Raw genomic sequence first — 15,232 nt, 5'->3', positions numbered from 1 at the left:
CAGCGCAGAGCTCAGGTGAAGTGAAGCATCAGCAAGCTGCGGAGCCAACTGAGAATGACTACTTCTGTCTGAGAGCTAAATGGGCATGCGATCAGTCTACTTAACTCTGCTGGGATGAGATGTAAAAGGGAAGAGACATGATAAGAGTCACTGATGGGTATGTTTGCATGGCATGGAAAGGTTACTGGGCCAGTGCTGTGATGTAGTGGTTTCTGATTAGCTTGCTGAAAGACAATGATGTATGTTCTGCTATGCTTTGAGATAATGTACAAATATTCATCACTGTCAATAAAAACTATGTTCTTCATTCAAATCTGATATTTTACAGTCAAAAGCAATGAAGTTGGCTTCCTGGGCACACCAATCATGCAAACAATAAGGGAGCTATCATTTATTTAATTAAGAATAGCTAAAAGGCGTTGTTATGCATAGTTAAGTCTCCTACCAATTAATCTACTTCTCAAAACATAATTAAACAAAATGGCTGGTAAGCAGCACTAAAGAACCACATTTAGAGTGGTTTATTATTTATGGTGGTTTCCAACATGACTATGTAAATTAGGAGAGCGAGAACAACTACCTGCTCTGTAAACTGGACTTCTTTAGTGCATTTATATAATTGTATTGCATTACATTGCATAGCATATGTGCATTTTATATTTCTCTTACCTCTCCTCTGCTGAATAGTGACATGGGACAGTCTGAACATGGTGAGGAACCGCTTCTTGTCCTCCAGCTCTGGCGCTCGGTCCATCTCCTCAGGGGTGAAGCGCGTGCTGAGTTGAGGAGGAGGGGGAGTGCGTTTTGATTGCATGGCAGGTGGTGAGGGGCTGCGCTCCCTGAGCATCCTTCTCCTCTTTCTTCTCTTCTGCTGCACCAGATCGTCCCGCCGGCCCACTGTGGTCAGGCCAAACATTCCCAGGAAGTCCAATTTCTGTTCAGAGAGGTAAGGGACATTATCTCATTGCAATGTTTTATCATGAGTGCCTGTTTGAGCTTCCACTGTAGAAAGCACAGAAAGCATATTTGTTGGTAGGTGTTTTACCTCTGTGGAGTCATCCAGTTTGAGTGGGGGCTGCTCTGCCACTCTCCTGAGGTGAGCTCTCACCTCCTCCTCATCACTTTCATCATATGAGTCATCCAGCTCATAGTAGTAACCTGCAGCAAACACAGAGGTCACTACTGACACCCCACTTTTAAAACCATCCATTAAGATATCTGTTACATAAAACAATATAGTCAATGGGTTTTTTTTCTCCAAGCATGTAAGAGTGAACATCACTGGGTGTAGTGTAACACTATGACTATGTGCGTACCTTTCTCTCTTGCCTCCCTTCTCCTTTTTTCTTCCAGGTCCAGCTTACTGACAGGCCTTCGGTGCTGCTGAAGGAACTCATCATAGATCAACATTGTCTCTGGAACCATCCCCAGTGTGGCTACCTGCCCTATCCCTGTCCCAGTCATCATCCCTAGTGCTTGTCCTTGTCTACTGTGCCCCTGGAGGCTCTTCAATCCAGCACTGCTTTTCCCAGCCCCCTCCAGTTCATACTGGCTGGACAGGGACAGTGATGCCCTCTGCTGGCTGAAGAAGGACTGGGTGGATTTCTCCAGATCAGCGAGGAATGTATTGGGCTCTGGCAGGCCCGGAGGACCTTTCAGTGGGGGATACTTCTCCATCACTCCCCCCTCTCTTCTCCTGGCCCCATCCTCATATTTGGAGAGCCCCGGGGGCAGCCGACTGAGCTCATAGTGTCCCATCCCTGAGGGTTCGTGGTTACGTCTGGACTCTGAGGGTGTTTCTATAAGAGATGCAGGGTTCCACAGGGTGGTGGGAGGCGGAGGGTGGTGTTCACGTTGTGGCTGAGGAGGTTTGGGGGAGATGAGGGGTGGAGGGGCACCTAAGTGAGGGTGGAGGTCCCGGCTTCCTGGTTCATGATGATTTGGTCTGTAGAGATACAATTTAACAGGGGTCATGCTTATCCGTTAGACAATGCCTATATTTCTTCTAAAATTGAAAAATAATGTTCCCCAATCACAAAAGCAATGCAGAGACACACCACAGTGTTTATATGCCCTGCCTCTCTCCCTTCATCTCTGTCAGTATGTCGGTGGGTTTGTGTGTCTGTGCAAAGCAGTGTTATCAAGCCCAGACAGAGTAGCCCATAGCAGAGTGAGGATGTGGCCAAGGCACACAATGTCCTCCAAATATACAGGGCTGTTTTTGATCTGTTAGGCCCTTGTAGTATGGCATGCACGCACATACACACATGCACAGAGGGAATGAGCAAGTTCAGAGAGGGGTGCACTGAGGGATAGGCCAGGAGAAAAATTCCCTAACTGGCAGGCGGGCAGAGAAGAAAGGGACTGACATATGGAGGGTAAGGAGGCCAGTGGATTATTAGAAAAGGAATTAAATATATGATGAAAGAGAGAAGAAGTATATACATGTACATTAAGAACAACAGTGAAAAGAGAGACTTGAAGAAGGAAAATGGTATGGTGATGGGGAAGAAATGGCAACAGTGAGGAAGAAAGAGACAGATGGCTGATGGATACTGTCTAGAACATCTTTCCAAATCAAACCTGGCAGGAGAGCACACTGCATGACCAGTCAAATTATCTATGCCTCCTGTTTGTGTTTGTGGCTGTCTGTTCTGTGTGTGAGTGAGTAAATGTGTGCATTATCTGCAATCTGCAGCCTGTGAGCTGTGATTCTGCGATTATACCGTAGGGTTACTGATAGCGGACATGTGTGTATCTCTCCTGTCCTACCAGTTCAGCATTATCCAAAACCTCACTCCTGAATCACACACAACAGCACAAACACAGGCACAGTAACAAGGGAGGGTAAGTAGGGGGCTTATGCTGTGCAAGGTTGAGAGGATTAGCCGAGAATTAGCCTTTGTGTATCTTAGTTGTTCCACTCGCTGCCTGTTTGAAACCCCTGCCCAATACTCATAAAACAGCAGTCACCAGGCCCCTGCTTTACACTCTACATCACAGATACTCATTGCGCGGCTCGCGAGCCACATGCGGCTCGTCAAGCCACATGCGGCTCGTCAAGCTTTAATTGGTGGCTCGCATGGTAGCTTATAACAATATGGTAACACAGCCAATACATTTTTTTCAAATTGCTACATAAATATACAGTGAACACTGCACTACAAAAACGCAAACATCTGCATTATACTTCTCCTTTCACCTTAATTAATGGTGTTTCCTAAAGGGGGCACTATCAAACCTGGCAATGCAGCCCACTTACAGCATTGTTTACAACACCGTCACACCCGTTGCAGCCAGGTTACGTTAGCTCCACTAGCCAGCGTGAGATGCAGGCACAAAATGGATCGATTTTCTAATTAAAAAAGGGCAAAAACCAGATGGACATTTTAACGAATAGTGAGGATAAAGAGTCTGAGGAAGCAGCAAACAAAAATCAACATGAAGACGCCGGAGAGGGGACGAGCAGGCAAACGTCAGGGGTTCCCAGAATGAAAGGTACAAGACATACAAGATGAGCACAGGAAATTTCAAGAGAATTGGACAGACGAAGCAGACTTTCCCACTTTGAAACCACTTGCACAGAAAGTGATGTCTTTCTTCATGAGCACATACACCTGTGAGTCAAAATTTTCAACCATGAACACTATCAAGAGGAAACAGAGAAACCGACTGACCCATGCTCATCCTGAATGCCTCACTGTGATTGCAACAACAAACTACAAATACAACATGAAGAAAATCAAAGACATGCATGCCACCTTCCGCTCATCCCAGTATTAAGGTAAATATGGTCTTAATTGAAAATGTATTGGCTGTGTTGTTTCTTTTTGTTGTGGGATGTCCAAATTATATGTAGAAATACACATTTGCAACGGTGACTTGGTATGTTGTCGTAAAAGTGACTCTCCCCTTGATTTTGCTCTGTCAATGTGGCTCTTGTGAAAAAAATAGTGAGGATCACTGCTCTACATCAACACCTAAACATAGCTTGTCTGCCTGCATGTCAGGCCTGGAAGGTTGCATGGACAGAAATAGAGTAGTTGTGTTGCTTCTGACAGGATTTATCTTTTTTCCAGTCCTACCTGAAAACAAACTTCTAATGCCGGCCAGCTTCTGAGGCCTCAAAACACAGGCACAACTGTCCCAATCAGGCTAGCAGAGACAGCCAGCCAAAAACCCCAAAAATAATGTTTGCATTGGTGAACATGTGAGAGCATGCATGCATTTTGGTGTCACAGATATATCCAAACATGGACAAAACCACTTTGCAACTGCCAAGTCATGGCACATGTTGGCTTTGAAAGTTCCACCTCACCTGTGTGAGTCTGTCCTGTGATCTGGTGTGTCAGCTGTCCGTCCCAAATCCAGGTGCTGCTCCAGAACCTGCTGGCGGAATTCAGACACCTGGTACTGACGGTCCTCTTTCTCCTGACGCAGCTTGCGTTGCCGCGCCAACCACCTCTCTTCCTCATTGTTCCTCTGAGTGATCATTGCGGCCGACAGCCCCCCCACAGCACCGGGCCCCATGTAGAGGCTGTGGCCTGAGATTAGACCAGGGACAGGATGATGTGGTTGTACCACTGAGGAGTGGAGTCCTGGCGGGACTGGTTTGGGAGCTGGAAGGGCGGGCTCTTTGGTTTTATCTGTGAAGGGAAAGAGATCAGTGTCAAAATGTTGATATAAAGTGATTACAGGAGCAGGTGTTGACAAGCGGTACAACTGTAGCCCATGGAGGCTACAGGGGAAGCAGAGACACATACCAGCCCGATTAGGGGTCAGTCTCTCAGGCTTGGTTCGGTCCTCCTGCCCCCTCATGGCATGGAGCTCAGCCAGATAGTGGCTCTCCATGGCCTTGGACGCCTGCAGCTCTTTCTCCCTCAGAGCTCTCTCCTTCTGCCTCTCCAGTTCCTTCTCTCTTTCTCTCTCCTTCTCCCGTTCTCTCTCACGCTCCCTTTCTCGCTCACGCTCTCTCTCCCTCTCCAGCTCTTTCTCTCGCTCTCTTTCCCTCTCTCGTTCTCTCTCCCGTTCCTTCTCTCTTTCCGCCTCACGCTCCCTCTCCTTTTCACGCTCACGCTCTCGTTCCCGCTCCCTCTCTCGCTGCCGCAGCTCATCCTCCAGCTGAAGCCTAGAAGGCAAAGTGGATAGGGAAACAGAATTAGCAAAAAGATGGCTGTGACATTTAAAAAAATAGTTCACTGCTGATACTTGCATGTACTTGAGTGTGTACGTATGCATAAATGAAGGGGACTTTACCTCTCAGACTGCAGTGCTGACAGTGAAGGGTGTGTGAAGTCTCCTGGGTAGCGGACCCCTGGTAGGTGCATGTGAACAGAGGGATGGATGGGGGGTAAAGCTCCCCCTGCTGGTAGCGAATAGAAAGGTGACCTCAAAGCAGAGAGGCAGAACGGGTCATCCATCCTGGTAGATAGGGATTGCAATCAAAAAAGAGAGAAAGAGAGGGAGTCAGTCTCCCTGTGTGACAGTGCAGTGTTCACTTTCATTAACCTGTGTGCCTTCGTATCACAAAGAAGCGACATCACAGTGTCTTCCATCTTTCAAGAAAGCAGCAGTGGCTGTCAGCTAACCTCAATTACTACACAGCAGCCAGGCAAGAGACTGTGCTGTGTGCTGATGCTGTGTGTTTTTTGTGCATGTGTGTGACATCCACAGCTCATCCCCTCATTAAATCCATTACACTGCAGTGTGTGATGGGTGCTGCAGTCATCTGATCTTGCTGGGCTGACAGACCAGGGGCGCACAGCCTGTGTGATAGCCCAAAGCAAGCAGGACCCTTATCAACACGCACACACATACACAAGCATACATAATGTACATTTGAATTTTTTTTTTGTCCTTAAAGATTTTGTTGGCATAGACACCTTTATTTAGCAGTCGACCGACAGGAAACATGGGAGAGAGAGGGGTGTGACATACAGTAAAGGACCTCCGAATATGATATACGCTCTAATCGTTCGACCACCTACGTGTCTGAAATTAATTATTTTTGAACAAATAATCTTTAAAAAATGTGTTTTGCTGTTATTTTCACCCTCAGTGATTACTGTGCTGTTGCTGCTGTAATGAACAACCAAACCTTATATACCTAAAAAAAACAACTTTCCATATAAATGTATTTATGTGGATATACATAAAGCCCAGAGAATATTTTACATTTCTCATGAGGCAAATATAGACAGTAGCAATATATACAGAGTTGGGTGGCAAATCCAGCCATGGCACTTTTTTAAACTCAATTTTTTTATTAGTATAATTTAGTTTGGACAAGAAAATTGATTTTTGCTACTGACTGGCTTGTTTTTATGCAGTAAATACAGTTTTGTTTGTCTCATTCTACAAAAATTATTACCCCACGACCCTAAGAATTTGGTAAACTGTCAAATCTTTGTGTAGTCATTGTTTAATGAGGAACTGCATTGTAGTTTCACAAGCAACAAAGCACTGAAGGCTGTAATTTACCTTTCTACAGCTTTTGGCAACAAACAGTGATGTAAATCTACTTTTTTACTACTATTTTTTTTATCAGTCTCTTAAAAGCTTTTGACACAGTTGACAAAGGCATTTCCAAACAGCAGTCTGTCAGATGATAAAGTGTATTAAGCTTTTAGATATCAACATAAGATGTGCATCCAATATGATAAACTCTGCCCTTTTGTGATACAAAGAGGTACTGAGTACTCAATGCTACAATGTCATTGTTTTACCTGATCCTCTGTGACCTTCTACTTGTCCTGGCTGATACTATGAGTTTGGTTATTGTCTCTGTTATCAGTATTCTCTGTTTGTGCCTTTTGTTTACCTGAAACCTGATTTTTCACTTGGCGCTACCGTCTGTCTCAGACACATCTCTCTTCAGTTCTAACACTAAATTAAATCGACCCCCACTTAAATGAATATACAAATAAAGCATCAACAAAATATTTTACCTCTGGGAGCACAAATTCATGGTCAGCTAAACAATAATGCCTTTACTGCTTACTTCAGTCATATGCACTGGTTTGCACAATTTGCTCTCAGAGGAAATAGAAGCCAAGTCAACAAAACAAATTTAAGGAGAGGCTTACCTGTATGGCGTGAAGGAGGGATGGGGCAGGTAGCTGGGGTGGTAGTAAGCAGCTGCAGTGGCATGGTCCAGGCTCAAGGGCAAAGAGGGCATGCGGAGGGCATCCTCTGTTGTGGCATAGGGCCGAAAACCGCGGAGGTACTCTTCTGGTACATGACCAGGCGGTACTGCATTAGGCAACTGTCTAGGCAGACTGGCCACAAAAGAAAAAGAGGAGGGGACAACAGAGGAAAGCCATGGTTAATTTGATATGTTCATTGTTGTCCAGTTCAAGTTCTAATAGTTTCTCTGTTCCAACACTAACAAGTCAAATGTTACACAATTGTTTGAACTGCTCATTACAGTAAGTTTCATATACCTATGAATTAATGACCATGAAAATGATTTGTCCATGAAACCCAAAATTGAAAACATGTTAACCCTGAACAGGGGAACTGGCAGACCAGTATGTGACTCACTTAAGTGGCTGGAAGCGTGAATCCTGCATGACAGCACCAGGAGTGAGACCAAAGGCATAGGGGTTTCCCAGGAGGTGGGCAGGGACTGAGGGGCCCCCCTTTTCCTGGGGGAGGGTCCCCTCTGCACCCAGACGTTCCCTGCTGGCCCCACGAGGCCCCGAGTCAGCCTAGAGAGAGACACAGAGAGAGGGAGTCTTAGTCATTGTTTGTGAGGACCTGTGACCGTCATGCTTGTCACTGCTCATGGAGCCTATCCTGTGAAGGGGGAGATGAGAGAAAGAATAGGCCTGTTTATGGCGCAGCAGCCTCTCTCACTCTCTCTTCCTACCTCAGGCACTTTTATCTACTTTCTCACACATACCACCTCCCTGTAAAAATAGACAGATCAACATTTCTCTAAGGGGAATATATAGTAAAATGGAAGAAGCAGGCAGAGATTTTTTTTTAAACAGGCTTGCTGCTTTTCTCTAACTGTAAACAAGAGATGTCATCCTTATGATCGATGGGGATGTGGTAATGGTGGATGTACAACTAAGGCACTTCTAGAGAGATGATGACTTTGATCTTGGCAAATCGTGTGTGTGCCTGTGTGTGTGTGCGCACGCATAGCTTCCACACTGTAACATCTACAAGGAAGACAACAAAGTCCAAAATGCAACATCTCTCTGCCTCTGTTTTTCTCTGTCTTTCTTCCTTTTTCTCTTTCACCTCCCTCTCTCCCTTTGGCAGTCCGCCTGGTCTCACTTATCCAATCCCACAACAAACACACACACACACACACACACACTCATACACAGTCACACACGCACATACAAACACCATTTCAAAGCTACAAAGACATCCTGCTGTGGGAGTGGGAGAGCATTTTTCAGAAGCTTTGGTTTTCCTCTGCCTACAAATGCTATCGCTGTACTGAGAAACTTACACCCTTGTAAGTTGTACAAGGAAATTGTTTATGCAGTGATAGTGATAGTGGAATTTCACAGGAATGGCTGAACAACTATCTCATCTCCCACAAAATGAGACTTGAAGTTGAAGTTCTCAGGGGAACAACAAAGGATGGAAAGTGGAAAGGAAACAAAGATAGAGATGAAGACATTAAGATGAGGAGGGAGAGGAGAAGGCAGTTCTTGCCCCATTAAATTAACCTCTTGGTTCCCTGGGATTAGAGAGAGACCTTACAGCAGTTCTTCTCTCTCGCTCCTGCCACTGATAAAACAAATCCCATTTAGTGAGCCATTACCTCCACGTCCTGTTCTGCAGCCACTGACCCAGGCTGACACTGATGCGTTAACATCCAATCTTAAATGCCTCTAATGTTTAGACTCCCCACAACCCTCTTTGTTTCCATCCCAATCAGTAGCCAACTAGAAAAGAAGCACGTACGTCAAAAGAAGTCAGCATCAGATAGTGGCTTGGGAACCGCAAGATGCCGGGCTCTCGGATTGTCTCGTTTTTTTCACCAATAAAATCTACTTTTTCTTCTTCTGACTTTTAGTAAAAGCCATGGTTATATTTGTGGCAGGCAAGCAGACACACATTCATTCAAATGTATTTTTTTAAGCCATGGGGACTTGCAGATAAAGTCATGCACAGATGTATTGTGAGTATTTCTCCCCCTGTGCATTATAAAGATATACTGTTGCAGGTACAGATTACTGATGAGCAATTCCTTGCCAGTGAAAATCGTGTAAAAACAAGAAGAGCTGCTTTCTGTCACACTTGTGTGTCAGTTAATCAATTGCTATAATAACACTGATGACAGCTTCGCCAAATACATGATCGGTGTTTAACAAACCTGTCATCCTTTACTTACATCATAGGTCCTCAACAGGGGTCCTGCAGGGGGGTCGCGAAAGTTTTGGTTGATTAGACTTTTTTTTTTTTAATATACCCCCTCGCAATTTTTTCCATAAATTGAAATGTCTTTAAATACACATTCACATGAATCCAACACACTGTAGTGAACAGATAAATGGAGGCAGAAGATGTCTTTCAGTCAGCAATGCACACATTCAGCGACACACAGGAGCTCTTTCAAGCTGGGCACCGGTTCATTCACAACACCTGTCCTGCCAACGAGGAGGACCCGCCCCTATCGCTGCTGTGCCAATCACGAGGCCGTACCTTGCACATGAACTAGACTAGTGACTGTGTGCGCATGTGTGTTTGTGTGACTATAAATGCAGCGTGTGTGAGAGCAAAGCAACCTTATAGCTCTGTGTTGCCGCTTGTTAGACCGATCACACCCCCACCCCACCCGGACCAGCACTGATCGCAACCCCCCCCACCCCGGACAGACACCAAGTGTAACAGTAATCCCACCCCCCACCCCCGGAACGGACCTCCCTGAAATGACTTTTTGCAGGTTGGGATGTCTGGTATTATTTGAATATCTTTGTATTAAATGCACAATAACAAGGTACATTTATACATGGTGGCACTATAGGACCAGCTTAATATAAAACACAATTTTATACAATATATATAAGTAGGGGGTCCCTGCTCCATCAGTTTGGGGGTCCTTGGCCTGGAAAACGTTGAAGACCCCTGACTTACACCACTCATGCTACAGGTCCATGTATTTATTTACGCATGTTTGTTGTGTTGTGTGAGGAGCAAGTGGCACCCTGATGCCACCCGATGACATGCCCAAGAAACACCTTTGTTCCATCTCTCTGCATCAGAGAGAGACTATATGAAGACAATTAATGCTATGTTTTGTCCAATGCAAATCAATATTTTCATGTCATCAAAACATCACAAAAATCACACAAGTTCTTCTATAATTTTAGAGCACTAACTATCTGGTATTTATCTGGTGACCAGTGGTTGGTACAAATCAAATATGGTTTGACCCTGTGTTCAATATTCTGCGTCACAGGCTTTATTTGACAGGGGCATGGTTTCATAATCATGGCTATGACTCAATAACTGTCAATTAGTGCAATTCCCAGACACAGATTACCACTATAATTGAATCAACTGTTCCTTTCCAACAAATTTCACTGAAATCCCATCATAAGTGGATGCAACAAAGATGCCTGTAAAACAACACAGCATGGTGCTGCTGCTGCAATTTTGTAATCGGCTAGCTACTGCTTCCTGCTTTTACAATTACTGCTATCACTGAAAGTCCTACTCAAATGAAAGATGATCAAAACAAAGAAATAAGAATGTGTACATATGGCTGTCATACACATCTTTTGAGCCTAAACTTAGTGCTTGTTCGTGTATGTCTGTGCCTGCATGTGTGGATTCACGCCTGTTGAAAAACATGCAAAAGTGCAGATGTAACAGTTCAGAACCTTGAAAAAGCACACACACTACAAAAAAAAACTCCCATCCCCATTGGAGAGGCAACTCAGGCACCTACACTTTCAACCAGCCATCCCATTTTGACCTTTCACCCTGGCAAAAAAAATATGGCCTTCCATTCTCAAACACACACTGTTCAACAGAAGCCTGCCATATACACACTACAGAGCACAAACACAAGCACTCAGACTCAAAGAAACATCCATTAACAGCCATCTTCCTCTGTGAGCCAGGCCCCTGTAACCCCCAGTGAGGGTGGGAGACCCTGCGCATTGTAGAGCACTCGTTTACACCTCTCAGATGGAGCCATGAATCCAAATTGCCAATTAAAAAGCAATTACAGGCAGCAGCGGGAGCAGACTCCTGCAGTCATTAAAGCAAAATGCCAACACACCAAGCCCTCCCTCCTTCACTGCCTTGCCTATCACCCCCTTCTGAAAGACAGACTCCTATCTCAGCCAGAGAGACACTAACCAACCCATCTAAGACACAGAAAGCAGGACACACACATATGTACATATAGAAACAAACAAGCTTTTCTAGGATAGATTTACAGGGAATCCGGAGAACAGACTGCTGCCTCTACATTTATTTATTTTCTCTGAATTTATCCTACCTCTATGTGACTTTTGTCTTTACATCTCTATTTGTACCTGTTAATGTCATTGTTCACTATACTTAATTTTAAGCCATTCCAATTTTATGAAAAACACTTGCTGATCATGACATGACAGAGACATTTTGACCATGAGTAAATATGATAAAAGGCAAAGAATAAAGGATAAAAGGCAAAAAGGCAAAGTAGAATTGCCAGGGGATTGCTCCTTCTTCCCAGATGCATCCTTCCTTATTAAAGATTAGCAGCCCCAGTATCATCTTTTTTTAAGAGGGAAATTTTGATGCTTTCTATGTATGTGTGTGTCTTGTACAGCCCTGTGGTTCTTTGTAAACACACGTATATGTGCTCGCTGAAGCGGCACAGCTGAAATAGGGGAGATGCTATGATGCCAGCTTTCATGACGCATCCCCGCTGCTGTCCCCCACCAACCCCCTACTGCCCTCCTCCCCCTCATTCCAACCTCTCATCCACATCACCTCTCTTAACCTCCTCATTCTTTGGCTCGGTGGCCCTGAGCTGCTAGAGGCACCACAAACCCAGTGACATGACCTTTTCGATTCTAGCTTGACCTCCTATGCACATAAAACCACCATGTGCACAGCACACATGGACATGCAAAAATACACATAGGATTTTGTTACACTATATGGCTATGTGGAAAGGAGTGGAGGTTGCTTCTGACCCTTTATTTCATCCTCTTTTAGAAACTTGCTATGCTGAAGGAATGGCAGAAATGGTGACATTATTGGGAGAGCTCCTCTGCTTTTCCAGCACCATCCATCTCTGGCTGATCCTTGAACTCTGCAAGGGTTGCTTCATAAAAAGCTATAGCTACACAGGGTGAGGGTCAGAGTGGGGGGTGGAGGGGGGTCTGTCCAGGGGATAGGACAATGGCCTGAGTGAATGCTCCCATACATTGCTGGCTGCCTGACCTCCTCCCTCACCCTTACACCCCCCCCCCCCCCATCAACATCCCCCCTTTTTTGTGTCTCCGGGGAACCGTCAAAGTGTCTTGGAGAGTTTCTGCAGGTTGCAGAGTGTTGTTCATAACTGTGAGCTTGGCCTCGACCATTAGCCCTGAGCTGAGATAAGAAGGCTTAAAGCAAGGCCATAATCCATAATCCACTCCTTATCAAAGCAAACCTCTCTCTCTCTCTCTCTCTCTCTCTCTCTCTCTCTCTCTCCCTCTCTCTCTCTCTCTCTCTCTCAACAGAGAGTAGGTGTTGGGGTGATGAAGCAGAGGATGCACTTGACTGCTTAAAGTGAAGAGGGTGAGGCTGGAGGTGGGGGTTGTGGGGATTAGGAGGGCTAAAGGCTGGGAGGGGTTGGTCCAAGGGCAAGAGGGCCAAGTGGGAAAGGGGCTGGAGGGGCACAGATGTTAGCTGCCGTTGAGGCTGTCACCTCAATGTCCCAGTGGCAGCTGCCATTGTTTAACGCATGAAACCATGAGGGGGGAGGACAGGGTGGTGGGGGGTGGATTTGGGCAGACACTCATGGACCCCGCCAGCTATGTCACATGTACATATGTCAAATACGTACTGCCATACTATGGGTTACAGGTCAGCTACAAAATCCAATAATCCCTCGAGAGCCTGTCTGTGTGTGCATGTTTGTGCAAGCAGACAGGAAGATGAATGTGAACATTTGAACAATTACTGAACAGCAAAAGAGAGAAAAATATAAAGAAAGAAAATACACCAAAACAATCAAAGACTTCAGGAAAAGCAACCAAAAGAAAAAAAAAGAAAGAAACAGAAAGGTAAAGAGCAAGCTCAAGGTCAGTGTGAGGGGTGTTTGAATGTAGATTCACCTGGCGTCCGTCGTTCCTCCAAAGGCCGTTGCTAGTCTTGGTTGGAGCAATGGTGACTACAGGTGGAGTGTTTGGCACGCTGTGACCTGCTGAGGGAACCAAGACAGGCCCTGGACCGAGGGGTCCTCTCTTGGGTGTACTGACTGGAGAGCTGTGGTTGGTGGCTGGGGAGGACACTGGGGATGATTCACTGCTGATGGAGGACGCAGCTGCAGAAAGACAGATACAAATGAAATAAGTAGAGTGAAATAAAGAAAATAAGAACAAGGATGCTGATAGCCTCTGCTTTGGTCTACCAATAGCATAGGCAAATGTAACAATAGCATGATCCTCTAGCTGCTTCACTTGGGAGTGAAAAGGGATTGCAGCACTACAATAGCAACAAATAACACACATACAGGGCCAGATGGATGGCCCTAGGCCCCTATTATAAAATGACAGTGATCAGGATGAGCAACCCTGTGAGAGTCACACAGCCTTGACATGCAGAACACACACACACACACAGCTTGAGAATGAAACAGCCACACTGAATGTATACAGTCAGTGGCGCTTACAACCACACACAGATCTCCCCCCTTCACCACTCACACACACACACAGCAGGTGGTGAAATGCTGGCCCAATGAGCTTCTCTGTTGTGCTGTAGCTGTGTCACATTAACAAAGCCCTCCAGGGAAACCCTGTAGTGCAGGGTCATGGTCTGGTCACATGCCTTGCTTTCCTCACTTCTCGCTTTCTCTCTTTCTAGTTCCAAAGATCTCATATGATATACTTACATTTTCATTTTTCCAACCATACAGGCTTACTTCTGTTTCTCTCAAAAGTGTCCACTGTCTTTTCCCTTCTGTTCTGTTTTCCCTTTTTTATCATTCTTTTCCTTTACTCTCTACTGTGTTTTAACCTATGTATTGTCTCTGCATCTCTTCTCATTCCCTCTCTTCTTCTCCAAGCCTCTACCTCCTCTCCTCTTGCTGTGTGTCTCCTCTACTCAGAGTGAGCACACCATTACACAGTCAAACTGGGTCATAACCCTCTCAATGGGACACACACTTCAGTGCTGCAGCAAGGACAGCAGTAGATGTGGTGTGCCTCTCTCTCTCTCTCTGTGTGTGTGTGTGTGTGTGTGTGTGTGTGTGTGTGTGTGTGTAGGTACTGTGCTTTTGTGCATCTACATGCTTACATGCAGTCACGTAATGTTTTTTTAAAGCAGTTAAAACCTCAGGCCAGTTTCAGGTCTACTTCCTCTCCAATTATCACCATCAGAAAAAAAACCCACAGATCTCTACCCTACCACCATTTCTTCCCTGCTTCGGGTTTCCGTGGCAACATGACCTAACAGACAACGTCAGCTTATGGTAGGTGCGGTCACGATATTGACTGATTATAAACACCTCACTCTGACTACTACCACTAAATAATCGAAAAAAATCAATAATAGCAGCAAAGTGACGGTGTAGAGAAAATCTGAAAATCTATGTGATTAGAAGTAGGGGTGGGGAGGGAGAGGTGGGGGGAAAGACGATTATGTGTGATGATAAGACACTGATGATACAAGTGAGGTGAAATCTGAAGAAAAAAAAAGCAGCAAGTGAGAGTGCAAAAGAGGCGCGGGGTGAGGGAGAGATGGAGTTGAGAGGAAAGGAGAAAGATTAGGGGTACAGATGGGTGAGTGGGTGGCGGGGACGGGGTATATTGGGGGGTATGGAGGGGGGAGCATATCTTGTCTGCACAATGGCAATTAGTGGCCTAATCCTCCCCCCTCACCTCAGAGAGCCATTACTCTCCCCTGCAAGACTAGGCCAATCAATAGCAGCCCACTCAGCCTGGGGAATGGAGCTACACTTAATACAGCTCTAGTGTCACAGCCTATTCACCCCCCCCACCCCCACCCCACCCCACACACACACACACACACACACACACACACACACAAGACTAAA

The 15,232-nt window shown here is 45.4% G+C and overlaps 1 protein-coding gene across 3 annotated transcripts in view; it reads right to left on the bottom strand.

Annotated features, from left to right (window-relative positions):
* Window positions 1-15,232, bottom strand: part of gse1b (Gse1 coiled-coil protein b) — a 44,754-nt gene that overhangs the window by 5,935 nt on the left and 23,587 nt on the right. For all 3 annotated transcript variants that reach the window (XM_053321007.1, XM_053320998.1, XM_053321015.1), the window contains exons 3-11: window positions 13,290-13,498; window positions 7,543-7,709; window positions 7,086-7,277; window positions 5,257-5,421; window positions 4,764-5,128; window positions 4,319-4,646; window positions 1,317-1,945; window positions 1,046-1,158; window positions 670-934 (exon numbers count right to left, since the gene is read on the bottom strand). In XM_053321007.1, the coding sequence (XP_053176982.1) occupies window positions 670-934; window positions 1,046-1,158; window positions 1,317-1,945; window positions 4,319-4,646; window positions 4,764-5,128; window positions 5,257-5,421; window positions 7,086-7,277; window positions 7,543-7,709; window positions 13,290-13,498 (2,433 nt within the window). The remainder of the gene's footprint in view (window positions 1-669; window positions 935-1,045; window positions 1,159-1,316; window positions 1,946-4,318; window positions 4,647-4,763; window positions 5,129-5,256; window positions 5,422-7,085; window positions 7,278-7,542; window positions 7,710-13,289; window positions 13,499-15,232) is intronic.

Source organism: Scomber japonicus, chromosome 1, assembly GCF_027409825.1.
Source record: "Scomber japonicus isolate fScoJap1 chromosome 1, fScoJap1.pri, whole genome shotgun sequence".
Classification (NCBI taxonomy): Eukaryota; Metazoa; Chordata; class Actinopteri; order Scombriformes; family Scombridae; genus Scomber; species Scomber japonicus.
The sequence above is the reverse complement of the archived record's forward strand: the minus strand, read 5'-3'. Positions and strand labels throughout refer to the sequence as shown.